Source organism: Halichondria panicea, chromosome 17 (genome assembly GCF_963675165.1).
Source record: "Halichondria panicea chromosome 17, odHalPani1.1, whole genome shotgun sequence".
Taxonomy (NCBI): Eukaryota; Metazoa; Porifera; class Demospongiae; order Suberitida; family Halichondriidae; genus Halichondria; species Halichondria panicea.
In genome coordinates this window covers 1,567,051-1,591,162 of record NC_087393.1, presented here as the reverse complement: position 1 = coordinate 1,591,162, position 24,112 = coordinate 1,567,051, and the positions used below count along the sequence as shown (strand labels likewise).

The 24,112-nt window shown below is 41.5% G+C and overlaps 6 protein-coding genes across 7 annotated transcripts; 3 read left to right on the top strand and 3 right to left on the bottom strand.

The window, feature by feature from the left end:
- Nucleotides 1–2: 2 nt before the first annotated feature.
- On the bottom strand, nt 3–1,343 carry LOC135350741 (uncharacterized). The gene is made up of 2 exons (XM_064549577.1): nt 282–1,343; nt 3–233 (listed from the first exon to the last, which is right to left on the bottom strand). The coding sequence occupies exons 1-2, from the start codon at nt 1,176–1,178 to the stop codon at nt 3–5; spliced, it is 1,128 nt and encodes a 375-aa protein (XP_064405647.1). The 5' UTR covers nt 1,179–1,343.
- Nucleotides 1,344–2,801: 1,458 nt separating this feature from the next.
- LOC135350745 (chromobox protein homolog 5-like) lies at nt 2,802–3,632 on the bottom strand. Of its 2 annotated transcripts, XM_064549580.1 has the most exons (3): nt 3,438–3,632; nt 3,295–3,386; nt 2,802–3,219 (listed from the first exon to the last, which is right to left on the bottom strand). In XM_064549580.1, exons 1-3 carry the CDS (start codon nt 3,630–3,632, stop codon nt 2,808–2,810), a joined length of 699 nt encoding a protein of 232 aa, XP_064405650.1. In that variant the 3' UTR covers nt 2,802–2,807. The 2 variants fall into 2 exon arrangements, with proteins under 2 accessions (XP_064405650.1, XP_064405651.1); XM_064549581.1 differs by lacking the exon at nt 2,802–3,219 and having other exon boundaries at nt 3,291–3,386.
- A 1,005-nt stretch (nt 3,633–4,637) lies between these two features.
- On the top strand, nt 4,638–7,211 carry LOC135350736 (uncharacterized). The gene has a single exon (XM_064549572.1). It carries the CDS (start codon nt 4,810–4,812, stop codon nt 7,075–7,077), a length of 2,268 nt encoding a protein of 755 aa, XP_064405642.1. The 5' UTR covers nt 4,638–4,809; the 3' UTR covers nt 7,078–7,211.
- Nucleotides 7,212–7,311: 100 nt separating this feature from the next.
- LOC135351405 (uncharacterized) lies at nt 7,312–13,512 on the top strand. The gene is made up of 4 exons (XM_064550390.1): nt 7,312–7,548; nt 7,750–10,288; nt 10,480–10,676; nt 10,831–13,512. Exons 1-4 carry the CDS (start codon nt 7,366–7,368, stop codon nt 13,363–13,365), a joined length of 5,454 nt encoding a protein of 1,817 aa, XP_064406460.1. The 5' UTR covers nt 7,312–7,365; the 3' UTR covers nt 13,366–13,512.
- Nucleotides 13,513–13,749: 237 nt separating this feature from the next.
- On the top strand, nt 13,750–16,912 carry LOC135351368 (uncharacterized). The gene is made up of 2 exons (XM_064550357.1): nt 13,750–13,997; nt 14,207–16,912. The coding sequence occupies exons 1-2, from the start codon at nt 13,815–13,817 to the stop codon at nt 16,745–16,747; spliced, it is 2,724 nt and encodes a 907-aa protein (XP_064406427.1). The 5' UTR covers nt 13,750–13,814; the 3' UTR covers nt 16,748–16,912.
- LOC135351369 (uncharacterized) lies at nt 16,900–22,728 on the bottom strand. The gene is made up of 15 exons (XM_064550358.1): nt 22,557–22,728; nt 22,276–22,358; nt 21,951–22,014; nt 21,730–21,798; nt 21,605–21,672; nt 21,442–21,499; nt 21,309–21,383; nt 20,968–21,089; nt 20,675–20,704; nt 20,541–20,616; nt 20,280–20,339; nt 18,775–18,832; nt 18,617–18,716; nt 17,253–17,496; nt 16,900–17,049 (listed from the first exon to the last, which is right to left on the bottom strand). Exons 1-15 carry the CDS (start codon nt 22,650–22,652, stop codon nt 17,005–17,007), a joined length of 1,248 nt encoding a protein of 415 aa, XP_064406428.1. The 5' UTR covers nt 22,653–22,728; the 3' UTR covers nt 16,900–17,004.
- Nucleotides 22,729–24,112: the final 1,384 nt, after the last annotated feature.

The window sequence follows — 24,112 nt, the reverse complement described above, 5'->3', positions numbered from 1 at the left end:
TTTTAGGCCAGCAAAAGTATGATTGCCTGTATGAATGTCAATATAAAAATATTTTCACCACTTTCTCGTTTAATATTTTTATTGTTAAGCTTACCCATGCCTGATAAAACATTGTCTTGAATTTCTGGAAATGCAAATGAGAGAAGTATGATATTGGATGATCTTGTGAATCTGGCTCCGTCACCACTGAGTTTTACTTTTACTGGTTGGGTGATAGCTTTCCCTGAATGAACCTAAAATAATAATCCATAATAATAATGTATAATTTCTTCTTTACTTACGATCTTAGCTAGCTCTTCCTGGATTGCAGCTTTCGGTGGTCTATAAGCACCAGGATAAGGACCTTCGAGATGTCGGATGTCGAGAGAGTTGTTAATTGAGAGGCGAGCATCCTTGATTCGGTACAGTGGTGGTAAATCAGATGCGACGCTCAATTCATGATAAGCTTCGTCACTCACAGCAAACCTGTCAAGTACATAAAGAGCTTGCTGTACCCTCGCAGAATCGTTTGGTGAAAGAGCTGGCGTTTGATGTTGTGGCTTGTGAGATGGGCTAGATAAAAAATTGAATTTGATGGGAGATCCTGTCTGTTTGCGTAGCTCTAAAGATTCTGGCTGAAGACCGAATGATTCACAAAACCAAAGCGCTTGCTCTGCAGAGCTCTTACAGTGTGCTAGCTTTCGTTTTACCTGTCGTGGTGATACCTCGTGAACTTTTTTGCCTTTGTTGATGTGTGCTGTGGTAGGTCTACTTGTTTCGGGGATTGTTGTTGGCTGTGGAGATTCAGTGGATAGTTGCTGCTCAATTTCAGAATACGATTCTGCTTCTCCATCAAGCACGAAGAGGTTGTATTCTCCAGCAAGTACGGCATACCTCCTTCTTCCTTTTAGCCCCCGTATCCTTCTTGCTACCTTGCTAGCTTGTTCTGCAAGCCTTTTCTCCAGACGATCGCTTTGTGCTAGTTTAACTATTGTTACCATGCTATTAACTAAGCTAATGAATGTCTCTTCTGCCTTCTTGTTCATGTACCAATGATGCAGCAACTCGATAGGAATAGAGAGAGAGAAGTTTGGCTGTACTTGTGGTTCTGTGTGGCTGAAGTCAGAGTACTTCTTTGCTGAATTTGAGATGGTGATGGACAGGCTCTCTGCTCTTCTGGACTGCTTGTTTACTGCCATAGCTAGGAGGCCCGGGATAATGGAACAAAAGGTCCCTTGAGCTGTTATGTAACAAAATTAATTAGCCATGTCAATATGAGTGGGCGGGTGAATAGGCTGCGGTGTTATCACCCACTAAATTAACCACAGTACTCATTCAATAGCATGATAACACTTCTCAGATGCATTATGGCGGGTATTTTGCGACCTCTGGTTCTCTTAGACTTATTACAAAATGGCTGACCAGACATTCTCAAGATCCAAGCTCAAGAGGCTCAATCGAAAAGCTAGAGTTGACAAAATTGGCAAGCAGCTGTGTATGGAGAAGAAGAGCCTTGAATGTGCCGAGAAAAATGTTCAGAATTGGAAGAAGAAGGCAATAGATTATAAACTGTAAGTTGCTGATTAACAGCCAGTAAATAATATTGTTCATACAGGGAACTCAACGTGTATCGAGCTAAGCAATTACGGACAGGAACTCTGGGAACATCCTGCAGTCACCAACGACCACTAAAGTTACTAACAGCAGCCATGAAGACGAGTGCAATCAGTCTACCCAAGGCAACTCCAAGAATGTGTACGAATGCTGATATTATGCGAGGAGTTACTGTAGTTCCAGAGATAAGTGAGAAATGTTTAGCAGATGGGGGTGGTGATGTTCATATAGGAAATGGTCGGTTTGGAACATGCTCTCGTATGATTTTTAAAGAGTGTTTTGACGTCTGTGTCAAAACATTTACTTCCGACTCCTCAATCGAATCGATTAGGCATGAAGCCAGTATATTACTTACATTAAATTCCAGCCCTTATATACCACACTGTTTTGGTATTTGTTCCACCAGGAGAGCTTTAGTAATGTCTAATGTAAGCGTGAAGCAGCAACAAGTTTCATTATATTCTGCCTTGTATTCGACTAACGAAATTAAATTAAGCCCTAAGACATGGATGCAAATACTGATCCAAATTTGTGATGGTCTATCATACATGCACAAGCTGAGTATTCTTCACAATGATCTTAAAGTAGACAACGTAGTATTAGGGACTACTTTGTTAGAATGTATCCGGCCATGTATTGTGGATTTTGGAAAGGCATGTAAAGAAAAGCATGCTAAGAAGTACTGCCTGACCGAGGAACAGAAAGTTATTTACATAAAAGAACACACTCAAGTAGCTCCAGACCTCCGCGATGGGCTTGTTTTACAGAGCACACAGAGCGATATATACTCATTAGGTAGAATAATGAAGAAGATGAACTCCATTGTAATTAAGTCAACTGAACTTGCCCATGTAATTAAGGAATGTCTTTCTTATCATGCTCATGACCGTCCTAGCTTAGAAACCATTTCTCTTAATGTTGAATGACTATGTGACTAATTATGTCTTACATTCATTCGTTCATGTTTAAATCTGGTGCTAGCTTTAACTATGACATAGTCTATGTATAATTGTAGGCAAATCCGTGCTCTCTAATGGAAGGCTGACAAGGTTAGCTGTAAGTCGGGATGCGTGTTGACCCAGCCATTTGTTTGAGAGTCATTAAAAGCATTATGGTAGAGAATTGGCCTGAAGCAGTTAGTTATGAGTCACATAGTGCGTATTGGCTGCTCAGGTTGGGCCATGCATGCATTAACAATTAACAATTAACAATGATCAACAACGTTTTTTCACCAGATTTACACATACAATTTCAGATAGTAGTCTAGGTGACTCTAACATTTCACCATTGCTATTTCTATATGTTTTCGGTCCATACTTAATTCTAGGACATACTACAATAGGAAAATCTACTGTGCAGCCATTGCCATATCTATCATACAAAATATACCAACTACCTATAAAATATTCATCGTTAAAATCAGTTTGTTGAAGTTGGAGCTTTCCGCGGGTCATTTGGGTTCCTCGATCTTTAAATAGGTAACGAAATACATCTAGCCGGAAATCTATAGTTAAATTACAGGATTTTACAGTACCTAAATTTAAACTACATTGAATGGACAGAACAAATCTTCTTGTTGCGTCGCTTATAAGCTCGGTATGTGGTGCTTGTGGTGTATTGTATGATCTGAAAGGGGGGAAATGTGCAGATATAATTATAGTAATACACAGTGCACTGCCATGCCATACTTAATAATCTTACTGGATAGTAGAGATAGTCACATCTTCCTTAGCGACCCATGAAGACTGTTCCAATGAGTAACCAGCCCACTTTACCAAATACTCCGTTTTCCCCTAGAAATAGAATCAATCGTATAGGGCTATATATCATAAAATGTTACGTACCTTAGTTAGTCGATGATGAATTATCCTCTCAACAAGGAAGACCCCTTCTGGCAGACTGTCATCAGACTTACAGCTCAGAGTGGTTCTCACATCTCGTGCTTCCCGCATGCTAGATAAGTCCATGTCAGCCGAGCTTATATTATGGAGGTAGGAATAGTATCCTTTCTCAGGTCGTTGCCTCTTTGACGAGTCCATAACAGGTCGATCTGCATGAACAGGTCTGCTGGAAGATTAATAATTAGTGACCATAAAGATTTTATCTCTATTCATTTGACACACTTTACTACCATTGATTGCATGCTATTACTGTCATGTGAATCAGTAAATTACTATACAAAAAAGAACAGAGAAAGAATTGAGATGGGAAATTGCTGCCACTTCCACCCGTACCCGTACTACATCGACTCCGACTTACGAGAGATCAGGCACCACAGGAACTCCTTTCCTATTGGGTCGCTAGTAAAGATGGGAACTGAGGGAAAACAATTTTATTTTACAACAGCAGATGATACTGGAACACATTATTTTCCGATGGGGTCTCAGAAAAAGGCCCAGAACTATTTAAAGAAAGTTGTGAGGCTCAGCCAAACATACGATGTCCAGGTGTCAGAAGTTTTAAATCCAGACTACACGTTGCTAGGATTTAGAGCCAAAAAAACAAAAGAAGAAAGCACAAAAGAAGCGGACAACAAAGAGCCAAGAAAGAAAGTTAAATTTAATTTAGTAAAAGTGTTGTAACTAGAACAGGACTGAGAAGAATATGACTGAGAACTGACTACTATACTGTACTGTTCTATATAATTATTTACTGTGGTAGATCTCTCTAGTCACTGTTACAGGCCGGTAAAAGTAATAACAAAATACTGAGCTGGCAGTACTGCATGCTCAGTATTTTGTTATTACTTGTACCGGCCTGTAACAGTGACTAGAGAGATCTGCCACAGGATAGAATCTACCACAGAAGTCTACATGAGCTCAACCAACAGGTAAACAATAATATTACTCACCAGCACCAGTGCAGTGAACGTAGCTAGTTCAGCGAAGATCTTGCGCACGCACTACAATAGTCTATAGTAGCATTTATTTCCGCAGTAGTTAAAATGATTGAGTAATATTTGAATTTTCATATAAATAGAACAAATATTTAGACAGGATGCTAGAACAATAGTGTCCAAAATACAATGGCAATTGCTGGCAATGTCTCCTGTCTGAAAATAAAGCTCTGAAAAGTAGCAATCCTGACATTACTGTTTATGTTGACTCTAACAGTGGAGATGACAACAACCCTGGAACTTCTGACAAACCAGTGAAAACTGTTTACCATGCTGTCGACTTGTATCGAGGTCAAAAGACCAAGCTGACAGACGAAGGAATGATTATACTGGCCCCCGGAGATTACTACCTAACTGATACACTTGATCTAGGACATGATGATAGCCACCTTACCATTCAAGGAGATAAATCGAAGCCAACACTCATAAGTGGAGGAAAACAATACACTTTCCAGTGGAACCAATATGTACACAGAATGGAACCACAGATGAACGGAATAAATGCTATCAATGGGGCAGTATTAAATCCGGGTGACAGTAGTTACATGGCAACATTTGTTAGCAGTATGAACAGTTCTGACGAGTGCCAGGAAGCGTGTGCCCAGGAAAACACTTGCTTTGCCTACACATGGCATGGGCCTTCAACAGGAGCCTTTGCTAACATGTGCTACTTCAGAGCTGATGGACTATGGGTACCTACAACAGATCAAGGTTGTATCAGTGGCAAGAAACTCAACATAATGGTGGCAGACCTCAGCAAGCAAGCCCCGATTCCTTTCACCTCGTTATTCATAAATGGACGAAGAGCTGTGCGTGCTCGATATCCTGATGGCAACCCAGAAACCATGGGTCTCCACACGAACCCGACTGGCTACGTATCCAAAGCTGATTCCTGGATGCCACCACAAAACAAAGGGAAATCTGAAGAGATACATATTGAAAGTCCAGAAAGAAATGGAACACATTTCCCACAGTTTCAGATCGGGATTGGTGGGCCCGTGGCTGTTTTTAATCCCCCACAATCTTACTGGGGTACAACGCATCCTACTGGAGGGGGTGGTTCAATATACATCATCTCAACAGGGCTGGTTTATTCTGCTCAGGAAGGATTCATTAATCGCACATGGACACATCCAGAAACAGGAGTAGTTCATGCGTTTCACTGTAAACATTGGGGAAACTGGCAGTTTGCAGTGAAGGGAAGAGACAACACCAAGCGAGAGATTCAGTTTAACTATGGTGGTTATCAAGAGGCCAGAGGATGTTTAACAGGTGCTGAATGGTATGTGGAAAACATTTTCGAAGAGTTAGACGCTCCTGGAGAATGGTTTTACAATGAAACGGAAATGAAACTCTACCTTTATCCAAACAGCACTTTGCCTACTAGTGGTGTCGGAACTGTACTCAAGAGGCTATTCAATGTACAAGGATCAATGGACTCGCCCGTTTACAACATTGCTTTTATGAACATTACATTTGCTCACACTCAACTGACGTATTTAGATTTGTACGAGGTTCCCAGCGGAGGAGACTGGTCCATTCACAGAGGAGGGGCTGTGTTTGCAGAAGGTGTTGAGGGTCTAACAATTCACAGCTGTCGGTTTGACTCACCTGGTGGAAATGGCATTTTTCTTAGCAACTACATGAGGAACACTAGCATTAAAAATAATGAATTTTTTCTCACAGGTGACAGCGCAATTGCTTCGGTTGGCTCAACACAATTAATCGATGGAACAAATGGCAACCAACCTCGTGGAAATGTTATTGCCAACAATGTGATGCGAGAGATTGGAATATTCGGCAAGCAAACTTCAGCATACATTCAGGCTCTCACCGCTCAAACTACTTTCTCTAACAATGTGTTCTTCAATGGACCTCGAGCTGGTATTAATTTTAATGATGGATTTGGAGGAGGTCACAATGTAGTTCATAACCTGGGTTTCAACATGGTTCGCGAGACTGGCGATCATGGACCATTTAACTCGTGGGACAGACAACCATATCTCACAAAGGTGAAGGATGGAATGACTCCGTCTCTACAACCAGCCACTACTAATCTGACACAGAACTTTCTCATAAATAACTATCACTCCACTTTCCCAATAGATCATGACGATGGCTCTTGCTACTATTACGACACATACAATTTTCTCATTTATGGAGGTTCCAAAAGCCACTTTGGACGCACAAAAGTGGTCAAGTACAACTTATATATTTATCCTGATGCGGTGCACAGCTTAGTGAAGGAAAGTATTGGAAAAACTATCTTCTGTGCTTTAAGTAACGGTGCCTCAATTGATATTCTTGGCTGGGGTGAGATGTGGTCTAACAATTCCTGCATCATTGGAAATCCGAACGTTTATGATTTCGTAAGTTGCGATCCTGACAAGTCACTAAAAGGAATAGTTCCATTTACATCAAACAACAAGTTTTACACCCCAAACAAAGACATTTATATCAAGTGTAAAAACAAAAACTTCTCGCTGGCCGAGTTTCAGAGCATGGGCTATGACATTGGATCCACTGTGAGCAATGTGGTGGACACTGACACTATTGTAGCCTGGGGCAAAGAGATCCTGGGCATGTGATGGTGCTTTTAAGATAAATAGAGTACATTTTAATATTGACTTTAGCAGCACTAGATCTAGATCTAGCTACTGAAAAAATGATTGTATTGTTACTTCAGATGGCTCCACCTATATAATTATCTGTTAATGACTTATATAGATTATAATAATAATTTAATCCTCAGTAGCTATTAGTCAAATTCTGCACAACACATGCAGCCCCACCCCTCTTTTCCAGTCACATGATAGTCTAATGAATCTAGATGCAGCTAGCTCTGGATACAGTCTCTGCAGTCACTATTGCAAAGCATGAAACTAAATCTACTTATTGTGTGCAGCTTACTCTTTGCCTTGCAAAAGGTGCAGTGTACAGGCTCTGGTGGCTCCCCTCTACCGAGAGCCAGTGCTAAGCCTGTCAATGTGGACCCAAAGCTCGACTGTGCCGTCAAGGAGCTGGCTTGGGACTTTGCCAACCAACTTCTAACTGAACAGGTACAGATCTAACTAGATCTAGGTAGCTATATTGGATTAAGGTTAGACTAAGGTGTATTTCACATTTGTGGTAGATAGATCTGAGTATTTTATAACCAGTATATAGATGATGAGCTCCACCATTTACCATAATAATAACAAATTAGTCTATACTATCCTACTCTCTCCAGAAAGTCAGAACATTTATGAATTTTTTTGCAGCCAAACAGTCAAGTACATTACGCCTACGATGCACTGCAATTAGCAACTTGTAACATTCCACCAGTTCCAAAAAGCTCCAAAAAACCTCTCCTGTCTGAAAATAAAGCTCTGAAAAGTAGCAATCCTGACATTACTGTTTATGTTGACTCTAACAGTGGAGATGACAACAACCCTGGAACTTCTGACAAACCAGTGAAAACTGTTTACCATGCTGTCGACTTGTATCGAGGTCAAAAGACCAAGCTGACAGACGAAGGAATGATTATACTGGCCCCCGGAGATTACTACCTAACTGATACACTTGATCTAGGACATGATGATAGCCACCTTACCATTCAAGGAGATAAATCGAAGCCAACACTCATAAGTGGAGGAAAACAATACACTTTCCAGTGGAACCAATATGTAAAAAGAATGGAACCACAGATGAACGGAATAAATGCTATCAATGGGGCAGTTTTAAATCCAGGTGATAGTAGTTCAATGGCAACATTTTTTGGCAGTATGAACAGTGCTGATGACTGCCAAAACGCGTGTGCCCAGGAAAACACTTGCTTTGCCTACACATGGCATGGGCCTTCAACAGGAGCCTTTGCAAAGATGTGCTACTTCAGAGCTGATGGACTATGGGTACCCACAACAGACCAAGGTCACATCAGTGGCAAGAAACTCAACATAATGGTGGCAGACCTCAGCAAGCAAGCCCCAACTCCTTTCACCTCGTTATTTATAAATGGACGAAGAGCTGTGCGTGCTCGATATCCAGATGGGAACCCAGAAACTATGGGTCTCCACACAAATCCGACTGGCTACGTGTCCAAAGCTGATTCCTGGATGCCACCACAAAATAAAGGCAAACCTGAAGAGATACATATTGAAAGTCCAGAAAGAAATGGAACACATTTCCCACAGTTTCAAATTGGAATTGGTGGGCCTGTATCTGTTTTTGACCCCCCAGAGTCTTACTGGGGTACGACGCATCCCACTGGAGGGGGTGGTTCAACATACATCATCTCAACGGGGCTGGTTTACTCTACTCAGGAAGGATTCGTTAATCGCACATGGACACATCCAGAAACGGGAGTAATACATGCGTTTCACTGTGGACACTGGGGAAACTGGCAGTTTGCAGTGAAAGGAAGGGACAACACCAAGCGAGAGATTCAGTTTGACTATGGTGGGTATCAAGAGGCCAGAGGCTGTAAAAGAGGTGCTGAATGGTACGTTGAGAACATTTTTGAAGAGTTGGACGCTCCTGGAGAATGGTTTTACAATGAAACGGAAATGAAACTTTATCTTTATCCAAATGGCACTTTACCTACAAATGGTATAGGAACTGTTCTCAAGAGACTATTCAATGTAAAAGGATCAATGGATTTACCCGTCTCTGATATTGCCTTCGTGAATATTACATTTGCTCACACTCAACCAACGTATTTTGATTCGTACGAGGTTCCCAGCGGAGGAGACTGGTCCATTCACAGAGGAGGGGCTGTGTTTGCAGAAGGTGTCGAGAGTTTAACAATTCACAGCTGTCGATTTGACTCACCTGGTGGAAACGCCATCTTCCTTAGCAACTACATGAGGAACACTAGCATTAAAAATAATGAATTTTTTCTCACAGGTGACAGCGCAATTGCTTCGGTTGGCTCAACACAATTAATCGATGGAACAAATGGCAACCAACCTCGTGGAAATGTTATTGCCAACAATGTGATGCGAGAGATTGGAATATTCGGCAAGCAAACTTCAGCATACATTCAGGCTCTCACTGCTCAAACTACATTCTCTAACAATGTGTTCTTCAATGGACCTCGAGCTGGTATCAATTTTAATGACGGACTCGGAGGAGGTCACAATGTAGTTCGTAACCTGGGTTTCAACATGGTTCGCGAGACTGGCGATCATGGACCATTTAACTCGTGGGACAGACAACCATATCTCACAAAGGTGAAGGATGGAATGACTCCGTCTCTACAACCAGCCACTACTAATCTGACGCAAAACTTTCTCATAAATAACTATCACTCCACTTTCCCAATAGATCATGACGATGGCTCCTGTTACTATTACGACACGTACAATTTCCTCATATATGGAGGCTACAAGAACTACCTTGGACACACAAAAGTAGTCAAGTACAACCTGTATATATATCCTGACGCAGTGCACAGCTTGATGTTAGAAGGTGTTGATGGATTCTTCTCCAAGCCCTTCTGTGCTACTAGCAACGGTGCCTCACTCGAAACTCTCCCGTCCGGCTGGGGTGAGGTGTGGTCTAACAATTCCTGTATCATTGGAAATCCGAACATTTATGAATTTGGAAGTTGCGATCCTGACAAGTCACTAAAAGGAATAGTTCCATTTACATCAAACAACCAGTTTTATGCCCCAAACAAAGACATTTATATCAAATGCAAAGATAAGAACTTTTCGCTGATCGAGTATCAGAGCATGGGCTACGACGTTGGATCCACTGTGAACGATGTGGTGGACACTGACACTATTGTAGCCTGGGGCAAGAAGATCCTAGGCATGTGAGGTAGAGAAAAAACAAATTTCCAAAGATAGTAGAACTATTACTGTAACAAAATGATAGATCAAATAGATTCTAGATTTAGATTTAGTTATTATGTTGAGATGACTCCACACATCAATGTGTTTCATAATAATTCTGCACAAGAGCCCCACCCCTCTTTTCCAATCGTATAATAAATCTGCAAACATAAGCTGGCAGCAGCATGAAGCTACTAGATCCACTTATCGTGTTCAGCTTACTCTTTGCCTTGCAAAAGGTGCTGTGTGCAGGCTCTGGTGGCTCCCCTCTACCGAGAGCCAGTGCTAAGCCTGTCAATGTGGACCCAAAGCTTGACTGTGCCATCAAGGAGCTAGCTTGGGACTTTGGCAACCAACTTCTGACTGAACAGGTAGATATACTGGATCTAAGGATTAAGGTGTATCTAACATTTGTATATTGAGCTTAATAGATTGATTTACAATGGGTGTATTTAACAGTAGACTATATTAATTAAAGAGACAGGGATCTAGTAGTTTGTGGAATCCATTTTTTATTTTTTGCAGCCAAACAGTCAAGTACATTATGCCTACGATGCACTGCAATTAGCAGCTTGTAACATTCCACCAGTTCCAAAGAGCTCCAAAAAACCTCTCCTGTCTGAAAATAAAGTTCTAAAAAATAACAAGGCTGACATAACTATTTATGCTGACTCTAACAATGGAGATGACAACAACCCTGGAACTTCTGACAAACCAGTGAAAACTGTTTACCATGCTGTCGACTTGTATCGAGGTCAAAAGACCAAGCTGACAGACGAAGGAATGATTATACTGGCCCCCGGAGATTACTACCTAACTGATACACTTGATCTAGGACATGATGATAGCCACCTTACCATGCAAGGAGATAAATCGGAGCCAACACTCATAAGTGGAGGAAAACAATACACTTTTCAGTGGGACCAATTCATACACAGAATGGAACCACAGATGAACGGAATAAATGCTATCAATGGGGCAGTATTAAATCCGGGTGACAGTAGTTACATGGCAACATTTGTTAGCAGTATGAACAGTTCTGACGAGTGCCAGAAAGCGTGTGCCCAGGAAAACACTTGCTTTGCCTACACATGGCATGGGCCTTCAACAGGAGCCTTTGCTAACATGTGCTACTTCAGAGCTGATGGACTATGGGTACCTACAACAGATCAAGGTTGTATCAGTGGCAAGAAACTCAACATAATGGTGGCAGACCTCAGCAAGCAAGCCCCGATTCCTTTCACCTCGTTATTCATAAATGGACGAAGAGCTGTGCGTGCTCGATATCCTGATGGCAACCCAGAAACCATGGGTCTCCACACGAACCCGACTGGCTACGTATCCAAAGCTGATTCCTGGATGCCACCACAAAACAAAGGGAAATCTGAAGAGATACATATTGAGAGTCCAGAAAGAAATGGAACACATTTCCCACAGTTTCAGATCGGGATTGGTGGGCCCGTGGCTGTTTTTAATCCCCCACAATCTTACTGGGGTACAACGCATCCTACTGGAGGGGGTGGTTCAACATACATTATCTCAACGGGGCTGGTTTATTCTGCTCAGGAAGGATTCGTTAATCGCACATGGACACATCCAGAAACAGGAGTAGTTCATGCGTTTCACTGTAAACATTGGGGAAACTGGCAGTTTGCAGTGAAAGGAAGAGACAACACCAAGCGAGAGATTCAGTTTGACTATGGTGGCTATCAAGAGGCCAGAGGATGTTTAACAGGTGCTGAATGGTATGTGGAAAACATTTTCGAAGAGTTAGACGCTCCTGGAGAATGGTTTTACAATGAAACGGAAATGAAACTCTACCTTTATCCAAACAGCACTTTGCCTACTAGTGGTGTCGGAACTGTACTCAAGAGGCTAGTCAATGTACAAGGATCAATGGACTCGCCCGTTTACAACATTGCTTTTATGAACATTACATTTGCTCACACTCAACCCACGTATTTAGATTTGTACGAGGTTCCCAGCGGAGGAGACTGGTCCATTCACAGAGAAGGGGCTGTGTTTGCAGAAGGTGTTGAGGGTCTAACAATTCACAGCTGTCGGTTTGACTCACCTGGTGGAAATGGCATTTTTCTTAGCAATTACATAAGAAAGACTCTCATAAAAAATAATGAATTCTTTTTCACGGGTGACAGCGCAATTGCTTCGGTTGGCTTAACACAATTAATCGATGGAACAAATGGCAACCAACCCCGTGGAAATCTTATTGCCAACAATGTGATGCGAGAGATTGGAATATTCGGCAAGCAAACTTCAGCATACATTCAGGCTCTCACTGCTCAAACTACTTTCTCTAACAATGTGTTCTTCAATGGACCTCGAGCTGGTATTAATTTTAATGATGGATTTGGAGGAGGTCACAATGTAGTTCATAACCTGGGTTTCAACATGGTTCGCGAGACTGGCGATCATGGACCATTTAACTCGTGGGACAGACAACCATATCTCACAAAGGTGAAGGATGGAATGACTCCGTCTCTACAACCAGCCACTACTAATCTGACACAGAACTTTCTCATAAATAACTATCACTCTGCTTTCCCAATAGACCATGACGATGGCTCTTGCTACTATTACGACACGTACAATTTTCTCATTTATGGAGGTTCCAAAAGCCACTTTGGACGCACAAAAGTGGTCAAGTACAACTTATATATCTATCCTGATGCGGTGCACAGCTTAGTGGAGGAAAGTATTGGAAAAACTATAGTTATTCCCTTCTGTGCTTTTAGTCACGGTGCCTCAATTGATATTCTTGGCTGGGGTGAGATGTGGTCTAACAATTCCTGCATCATTGGAAATCCGAACGTTTATGATTTCGTAAGTTGCGATCCTGACAAGTCACTAAAAGGAATAGTTCCATTTACATCAAACAACAAGTTTTACACCCCAAACAAAGACATTTATATCAAGTGTAAAAACAAAAACTTCTCGCTGGCCGAGTTTCAGAGCATGGGCTATGACATTGGATCCACTGTGAGCGATGTGGTGGACACTGACACTATTGTAGCCTGGGGCAAAGAGATCCTGGGCATGTGATGGTGCTTTTAATAAATAAAGTACATTTTAATATTAACTTTAGCAGCACTAGATCTAGCTACTGAAAAAATGATTGTATTGTTACTTCAGATGGCTCCACCTATGTAATCATCTGTTTTATGCACAAAATAATATTGTTACAAAGTATACTATTTCATGGAAGCATGTAGCCTCCTTCACAAGGCCGCCTCAGCCTGGAATCGAGGCTAGGAAGTATGGTAAGCTACAAATATGTGTATAGCTAGATCTAGATGTATAGAGATAATTATGCTGAGGTAAATGAATAGCATTCAACTAAGGACCTCTAATCCTCAGTAGCTATAATTAGTCAAATTCTGCAAAACACAGCCCCACCCCTCTTTTCCAGTCACATGATAGTCTAGACTCTAATGAATCTAGAATGATGCAGCTCTGGATCCATACTGTATACAAACAGTGCATTTGAAAGCATGAAACTAAATCCACTTATTGTGTGCAGCTTACTCTTTGCCTTGCAAGAGGTGCAGTGTACAGGCTCTGGTGGCTCCCCTCTACCGAGAGCCAGTGCTAAGCCTGTCAATGTGGACCCAAAGCTCGACTGTGCCGTCAAGGAGCTGGCTTGGGACTTTGCCAACCAACTTCTAACTCAACAGGTATAGATCTAACTAGATCTAGGTAGCTATATTGGATTAAGGCTGGATTAAGGTGTATTTCACATTTGTGGTAGATAGATCTGAGTATTCTATAACCAGTATATATATATATAGATGATGAGCTCCACCATTTACCATAATAATAACAAATTAGTCTATACTATCCTATTCTCTCCAGAAAGTCAGAACATTTATGGATTTTTTTGCAGCCTAACAGTCAAGTACATTACGCCTACGATGCACTGCAATTAGCAGCTTGTAACATTTCACCAGTTCCAAAAAGCTCCAAAAAACCTCTCCTGTCTGAAAATAAAGCTCTGAAAAGTAGCAATCCTGACATTACTGTTTATGTTGACTCTAACAGTGGAGATGACAACAACCCTGGAACTTCTGACAAACCAGTGAAAACTGTTTACCATGCTGTCGACTTGTATCGAGGTCAAAAGACCAAGCTAACAGACGAAGGAATGATTATACTGGCCCCCGGAGATTACTACCTAACTGATACACTTGATCTAGGACATGATGATAGCCACCTTACCATTCAAGGAGATAAATCGAAGCCAACACTCATAAGTGGAGGAAAACAATACACTTTCCAGTGGAACCAATATGTAAACAGAATGGAACCACAGATGAACGGAATAAATGCTATCAATGGGGCAGTTTCAAATCCAGGTGATAGTAGTTCAATGGCAACATTTGTTGGCAGTATGAACAGTTCTGATGACTGCCAAAAAGCGTGTGCACAGGAAAACACTTGCTTTGCTTACACATGGCATGGGCCTTCAACAGGAGCCTTTGCAAAGATGTGCTACTTCAGAGCTGATGGACTATGGGTACCTACAACAGATCAAGGTCACATCAGTGGCAAGAAACTCAACATAATGGTGGCAGACCTCAGCAAGCAAGCCCCAATTCCTTTCACTTCGTTATTCCTAAATGGACAAAGAGCTGTGCGTGCTCGATATCCTGATGGAAATCCAGAAACCATGGGTCTCCACACCAATCCGACTGGCTACGTGTCCAAAGCTGATACCTGGATGCCACCACAGAACAGAGGGAAACCTGAAGAGATACATATTGAAAGTCCAGAAAGAAATGGGACACATTTCCCACAGTTTCAGATCGGGATTGGAGGGCCCGTGGCTGTTTTCAACCCCCCACAATCCTACTGGGGCACGACGCATCCTACTGGAGGGGGTGGTTCAACATACATCATCTCAACGGGGCTGGTTTACTCTGCTCAGGAAGGATTCGTTAATCGCACATGGACACATCCAGAAACAGGAGTGATACATGCGTTTCACTGTGGACACTGGGGGAACTGGCAGTTTGCAGTGAAAGGAAGAGACAACACCAAGCGAGAGATTCAGTTTGACTATGGTGGCTATCAAGAGGCCAGAGGCTGTTTAACAGGTGCTGAATGGTATGTGGAGAATATTTTTGAAGAATTGGATGCTCCTGGAGAATGGTTTTACAATGAAACGGAAATGAAACTCTACCTTTATCCAAACAGCACTTTGCCTACTAGTGGTGTCGGTACTGTACTCAAGAGGCTATTCAATGTGCAAGGATCAATGGACTCACCCGTTTACAACATTACTTTCATGAACATTACATTTGCTCACACTCAACCGACGTATTTTGATTCGTACGAGGTCCCCAGCGGAGGAGACTGGTCCATTCACAGAGGAGGGGCTGTGTTTGCAGAAGGTGTCGAGGGTCTAACAATTCATAGTTGTCGATTTGATTCACCTGGTGGAAATGGTATTTTTCTTAGCAATTACATAAGAAAGACTCTCATAAAAAATAATGAATTCTTTTTCACGGGTGACAGCGCAATTGCTTCGGTTGGCTCAACAGAATTGATTGATGGAACAAATGGCAACCAACCTCGTGGAAATGTTATTGCTAACAATGTAATGCGAGAGATTGGAATATTTGGCAAGCAAACTTCAGCATACATTCAGGCTCTCACTGCTCAAACAACATTCTCTAACAATGTGTTATTCAATGGACCTCGAGCTGGTATCAATTTTAATGACGGATTCGGAGGAGGTCACAATGTAGTTCATAACCTGGGTTTCAACATGGTTCGCGAGACTGGCGATCATGGACCATTTAATTCGTGGGACAGACAACCATATCTCACAAAGGTGAACGACGGAATTACTCCGTCTCTACAACCAGCCACTACTAACCTGACGCAAAACTTTTTCATCAATAACTATCACTCCACGTGGCCAATAGACCATGACGATGGCTCTTGCTATTATTACGACACGTACAATTTTCTCATTTATGGAGGGTACAAGAACTACCTTGGACACACAAAAGTAGTTAAGTACAACCTATACATCTATCCTGATGCGGCGCACAGCTTTGTGGAGGAGGGTGTTGGGGGATTTTTCTCTAAGCCTTTTTGCGCTAATAGTGACGGTGCCTCTACTGGGGATCTCCCTTCTGGTTGGGGTGAGGTGTGGTCTAACAATTCCTGCGTCCTTGGAAACCCGAACATTTACGAGTTTGGAAGTTGCAATCCTGACAACTCATTGAAAGGATTAGTTCCATTTACAGCGAATAACCAGTTTTACACCCCGAACAAGGACATTTATATCAAGTGCAAAGATAAGATGTTCTCGCTGACCGAGTATCAGAGCATGGGCTACGACGTTGGATCCACTGTGAACGATGTGGTGGACACTGACACTATTGTAGCCTGGGGCAAGAAGATCCTGGGCATGTGAGAGACATACCTGAATACTCCAGAATGCTTTCATTGTATGCATGTATAGTTAGTTAGTAGCTGTACATGCATGACTAAGTAGCTGACACAACATCGTTAGAAGTTTTTTAAATTGTTACTTGGCTCCTCCACTATAGTGTTAATACAACAAAATTGATAAATATGATGATGATCAATAGCCAACGATAAATGCATAAAAATTACTAGACAATAATAATGTCATTATTGCTGAAACTAAGGAAGAAGTTTAATTCAGTCCTAAATGATGTGGTGCCGCTTGAAGTAACGTGTCTTCTTCTTCACCTACAGAGAGTTCACATGATAATACTACAATCCGTAACTCTATGGGCTCGGGTTAATTATTAAGTTGTACGCTAGTATGCACGTATCTCTTATGGTCGCCTTAAATCACACATAGGTAGTATATACGAGTCTATATACAATGTCGCACTTAAATAGCAATTATGTATTACACAAACTATTCAGCTACCCCCCACATAGCCCACCTCCTTATCGGTTGCTAGGTACGTATCGAGTTCAGCATCGTCCAGATCACTACATCTCTCTTCTTCCTGGGAGGTACCACTACATGCCGTAGGTGAGACCATTGCACGTTGTTCCCGTCTGTGTCTACTTCTGGTCGAGGGGTGTAACATGATGTTGGGGAAAATATCCCCACTAGGTGCGGTGGGCTCAGTAGCCATGTTCGATTCATCCTCAGCAGGCGACTCATTATCGGTTTTAGATTCTCTAAAAGTGAAAAACTGCAATTATAGCTAACATGTATATATTAATCGCCCGGTTTTATGGTCTCAATTAAATGCGGGAGACATCAGTCTCGTTTAAATGCCTCACCCTGAAAGTTCAGTTAGAAAATAAACGCCTTGGCCTTTAATCAGGTAATACTTCCGATTGGACAACATAATTTTATTTATTTACTGATTCAGTCCGTATCCTAGGTGATGTCCAGTAATTATATTATATAATTACTTCCCCCAGGCACTATTCTTATAATCTACTTCCTCAGCAGATTTGAATTGATATGATGCATCTTGACAAAATTTGGTACATTGCACCATAGATAATAGAGATTTCTGTGCTCTATTATCTATGATTGCACGCAATAAAAAAATTCAAAAATGTTGTGTAAGCTTGACAGTATTGAACTGAGCTAGCTGAAGCCTGTAGTCAAATTCTTGCTCTGTGCTTTCTCAGTAGTCAAGGCTGTGGCTCAGAAGTAGAGGATTACAAGTAGACTGTGGTGTTGTTGACAATAACAGACTAGTTCAGAGCTACAGTACAGGTAGGTACGTAGCTAGGCTAGCTACCTACATGTACGTACAAACCTCGCAGCTGCATTTAGTGGTGGGCGGGTCTGGTCAAAGTTTATGCATGGCTTCCAGCTAGCTGAACCTAGCTAGCTAGCTCATGTAGCTCCACAGTAGTACTGCTAGTTCTATGCCTGTAACTGTTCTAACTGCATAATTCTGAGGCTGTGAGAGCAAGTTTAACTGTCTCCACTGATGTTCAAATGACTGTTTTGCTGTTTTTGCAGTAAATAAATCAGTTGTTGACTGGTTGCCTAGTAATTATGGTTTATAAACAACCTCAGCCTCGGGCTGTGCCCTCGGCATTGGTTGTTTATAAGCCATAATTACTAGTCAACCAGTCAATAACTATAACATATACCCAGGTGCAAATACATCTGCTGGGGTACAATTTACTTTCTATTGAACTGATACAGGTGTGATTCTTTAGAAGCCAATTATATTCATAATGTTGAGAGGTTCGTTGGGAGTGGAGTATTTATTCCAGTTTGAGGGCCAAAATTGAAATAGGCAAGTGAGTATAATTATAAAACATGACTGACCCTTTATTGAGGCTGATTAGATAACTCTTGTTCTCCAAAATGTAATGGATATACTTGTTTATATTTCTCCGAAGTATTCCCTTCTCCCTGATCCGTGATTCTACACAATGGGAACATTTGTGTGAATGGAGCAGATTATGTTGGTGTGTGAGGCTTACCCAGGGATGGTATCTTCTTTGCAGCTGAGAAAAGTTTATCTTTCATGATACTGACTTTCTACAAACAAAAGCGTTATTGATTATCAAAACAACATACACAAACGTACATACAAAATAAGTGAAATGTGTCTATAATTAATTATTGTGGTCGCCCTCTACATGTTCAGGATAAGTTTTCATAGAGTGTTTCAGCCTGTGTTTAGCAAATTATACCTACTTAGTGCTGATCACATGATCTCCAGCCAATCAGCTTATCTGAAAGCAGTCAGGTGACCATGGATTAAATAACTTAATCCACACTTAAGTGTGCTTTAAGTTGGTTAAGTGTGCTTTAAGTAGGTTTGTTAATGCACACTTTTTATCAAACAACCATAATACAAGCAGATTGAATCTGAATGTAATCATAATTATAATAATAATACAAGCAGATTGAATACGTATACAAGCAAAGCTGAAAAGTATTAGAAAGTTGAATGTTATCGTTTCGACTTGTTTCATGTGTAGTAAGTGTACCGAATTGCTGACTTGACCATAGCATCGCTTTTTCGTCTGGAGAAATAGACTCAGCTTGCTTCGAAGATGTACGTACCTGTACCTAAGCCAGATCCATATAATCGTTTCATCAAAGGTGCTTCAAATATCATAGCGTTCCAAAAGAGCAAACCAGATACTCATTGCCATATAGTTTGCGCACAAAGTTTCCCATCCAGTAAGCCAGATCAGCTGGAGGCATATCCAGTAGTGGGATCGGGACTGTTGGTCAGCAGGAGAAATAAGTCGAGAACATGCCCAGTCAGTCCAGATAGCTTTAGATAGTATCTGCATCAGTTACTGGATCTACAAACCTACTAAAACTTGCTATTACGTCTAGCTAGCTAGCTAGCCACCAGCAATTGATTTGAAATGTAGCTAGATCTAGCTGCCACGAGGCTAGAGCTCACGTGACAGCACTAAATCCTTTAGAACACACCTAGCTAAGTCACGTGTTTTAATCTGGTGCACTCGGATGGCCTCTCGGTTACGTAATGCTCTCAGCTGCGCCTCGAGCACCACGTTAACCTCGAGGCCATCCTCGGCACGCAGATTAAAACACTTAATCTTGGCTAGGTGTGTTCTAAATAATACTTAATACCAGGAGCCCATAAATAAGAGAAGAAGCGGCTGACTACGGAGATGACGTTTCGTAAGTGGTTATGACCGCATTTCCATATAATTATACAGAGTCACTTACGTTTGAATCCCTACACGTGTTATACGCAATACAGGGCTGCGGTTGCAAGCACTTAGTCGCTTCCATACAAGGAAGAGCAGTTTCAGCGGCAATTACGAAACGTGATCCCCGAGTATACGTTGAAGTTAGCCGCTTCTTCTCTTATTTATGGGCTCCTGTTAATATGTACATGCAGCCACTGTTAGTCCAACCAACACCGCTAGCAACCATGCACGTGTAGACATTATTGTACAAAGCTATACGTTTTGTATAGTGACATCATGCATGTTCTCACATTAGTCATAGTTGTAGTCTTAATTTGCACAAGGTTGGCGACTGAAGTAATCCAGTGTTCCTACAATGACAATCAAGAAAGAAGGACAAATAATTATAGTATTTTAACAGGTATAATTATATGACAGTGAGTACTTGCCCTCCTCCCCCAAACACCCTCAAACTGGCAGGCACTCGTACATCATTTCATTGCATTAGTACGGGTAAGAAAATTGTGGAACTGCACAAATCAATAGTGCCAAAGAGGAGGAGTTTGTCTTACTGCCTGAGGCTTGTCCTTGTAGACATGGTCAAGAGCAAATATCAAGATAGTACAGTAAGAGTGGATCTCAAGTTTTCTATAAAGGGGTGAGAGGATGAGCCGAGATTTGAATAGCCAAAATTAATCTCACTTACTCGTTGGAACCAAACAAAATCTCCTTCAAACTGTAGAATAGAGGAAGTACAATTGTTCACAGGCCATGATTATATATACTCTTTTATCACAATTTAGTGTACCATATAATTATAGAGGTAAATTTGGCGAGCGTTATATCACTTGGCCTTTGAATAGTTGATTAGGTGAGATACGTGGATTGAGGGATGCACAGTTCCTAGAACTTCGGCATAAATTATTTGCGATCCTTACCTAGATTTGCGACTATAATAATTATAGTACGATTAAGAAATGGTGTCTGTCCTTGACTCACTCATTAGCAGCTCTTTTAGCTTCATTCGTCTCTTTCTTTGGTAACTTCAATTGGTCCAGCAATAGTTGTATTCTCTGCTCAAATGTGAACGGCAAATCACTGACAATTTCTCCTCCTGAGAGCTGGAGGTGGTGCAAGGAAGAAAAAATTATGCTGTGGCAAAAAAATCATACGCAACAGACTGGATACAAGAACAACATATCCAAGAACAACAACAAAATTCTCGTTGCCCCCGGTTAGGAGGGTGATCATTAAATTAAACCCAATACTTTTAACTGGAGAGTTGTACAGTGAATTTTAGTGTGCACTAGCTGGAGACAAATTTGATGGATATAACTTACAGATGATGCACTGCATTCCCTCTTGAGCCATATGACACTCCTTCTCAGTGGTTTCATTCCCACATGAGTCAGTTGCTATTGCAATAAGAATTATCGTCACAATTATGTGATCATGCAGGGATAGCGTACGTACCGAGACGTCTCTAAAGGTGACTGCAAGACCCTGCCTTCTCAGAGCTAGGTAGATCAGTCTGCAAGGGAGGAACAAAGAGATTCAAGGGATTTATAATTCATAATTAAATGCTGCTATGCCTAAACATTTTTTCCAGCTGCATGCATGCCCGAAATCTACTCACCCAGCAGCAACATGTTTTGTCTTGTGGAATTTGAGGCTTTTCAGCAAGCGTATGCCTTCGTCCTTACACTGCAGGAGAGGAATTGTTTGAAGGAAGAAGAAGATTTTTATAGTAAGAGAGTGTACCGTTCGTAATTCAGCTCCTCTGATATGAGCATCGCAACCCATCTTATCAATCACAGCAAGCAGGCTTCTCTGTAAGTGGGGATGGGGTTAGAGATATACATGACAGTATGAGACAGCAGTGCATGCAATCTCTAATACCTGGTAATAGACTAGCCTCCTTCACAAGGCCTCAACAAGGAGTGCGGCCTGGAATCGAGGCTAGTAATGGACATGCATCTTACCTCTCTTTTCTTCTGGAGATCCACATAACGACCTTTCACCTTCTGACTCAATGCTCCCAGGGTGCTGAACAATAAGTACTGCATATTATAATTACACAATGTCTATACATACCATAGGCATGAATGAACAAGATACAATGAACAGTATCCATAACAGGTCTTAGGTAAACGTGGTCTTACTAAAAAGGTGGTTTCTATTGGTAGATTAAATCTAGGATGAATGCATAGTGCTAAGGGGTCGGTCACAATAGGGGGTGGTCCTTGGGTGTAGGACTGTAGATAGTAAAGACGACCTGTATCACCACTATTTTTCTTGCTGCCAAACCTCGTGCCGTAACTGCTTGACTGTCCCTCTCCAGCAAACACCAGCTGTTGATCAGTCACCACCGCTCCACAAGCGTTACATGTCTGGACAGTTGAGGTAGGTATCACATGACGAGATTGTCGTAACAGTAATCAAGTTAACACTCTAAAAATGTACACATAGAATGGACTCCCCTCAAACGTTTAGTGTAGCTATTGACATGGCACAGACTACAATTCAATTTATAATAATACTACCACATAATTATGAATATACGTAGATCTACAGATCAAATTTCTCACAAGCATGATCATGCCCCCAGAGTTTTCCTCCACCAGACACCCCCCACATTGATCTTGCTCGCATCTTCCACTGGAGGAACCAGCCACAGGTTCCATAAAGCCAACAGAACACAACAGAACTGCTCAGTCACGTTCACAACAGTTTGTTCAACAAACCTGCTGATGTCAGCATTAATTCAGGTGGGCGTGATTAGTTAAAAAGGTGGGTGTATCTACCTCTCTGTGGTAGCCTCGATTCAAGGCCGATTAAAAGGCCTGGAATCGAGGCTAGCTCTGTGGCAGAGTGGAGGCATTGTATTCTTAGCTTAACACTGATAAGGCCAAGGAACAGGATGCATGCATGTGCTCAGAGCTCAGAATGACTCTCATATCCATCAATATTGGGAATTGGACCCTGTCATGGTAGCTGAGGCTGAGTTTGTCTTGTCTGCTGCTCGCCAATCTGCATTGCATGCATGCAAATTCAAAATTTTGATCTAGTTGCAATCGACCGACCCCTCACTCACCTGTGAGTACAACATGCCCATCTTCAGAAGGCATCACCTACTATGTACGTACTAGTTGAACCATGGTTGAACCATTCTGGTTGAACCACCCACCATGCATTCTGCATGAGAGCTCCTTGTGCAGTATACTGGGCAAAACCCACGTCATGCACACCCGTAATTCAATCAAGCTTTCACTATATAATTATAGTGTATATTTTTATACAAGCAAAAGGATGTCATTGAGTGTACAGTGAAGCATCCTACAAAAGACCCTAAACAATTACCCCTCTCTCTCAAAATGATTACATGCAGTTAATGCAGTATATGCATGCATTTGGGTGACAAAAGACCCTAAACAATTACCCCCCTCTCTCTATTAAGGGACATGCATGGCATGACATGCATGATTACATGCAGTCAATGCAGTATATACATACATGCATACATTTGTGTGACAATTTGTGGCATTGAATGTGCATTTTGTATAAGTTATGAGTTTTGATATTATACAAAAGTAATGATGTGGTTGATGATCTACGGTCTTCCTATTCAGATGTGATCCTTCCCATAACAGTTGGACGTGAAAAGTGCTAAAAAGCTACAGAAGTAGTGCCAATCCTGGTCGAAGCATATTGGTTTAACAATAGGAATCATGACAAAAATAGTCACAATGGTCAGGCCATAAATGATCATGAGCACATGCGCATGTGGGTGGATTGGTGTAGAATGAGAATCTATTAAGCAAGCCAACAACATTCACATTCACGAAACTTGGTGCTGATCTAAAGAAATTTTTAAAAATCTGTGTTATAAATGGAGTGTTACTATCTTAGTCAGAGCTATCCAAATGGTTCCACTGCAGCCCAGAATGGAACTGTGCCTGAACCCTACATCGTTCAAGCAGCAGTAATCTCAATGTTGCTTCCATTGAGTTTTGTTGGGATGGTCTTAAATATTGTGTTTATCTACTGTCGAAAAAAGACTAAATTTCTATAGTAAGAAGGCACGACTGTCATCACTACACTATAGCTGGGAGCGTTCTGGCTTTGGACCATTTCTGCATTCACT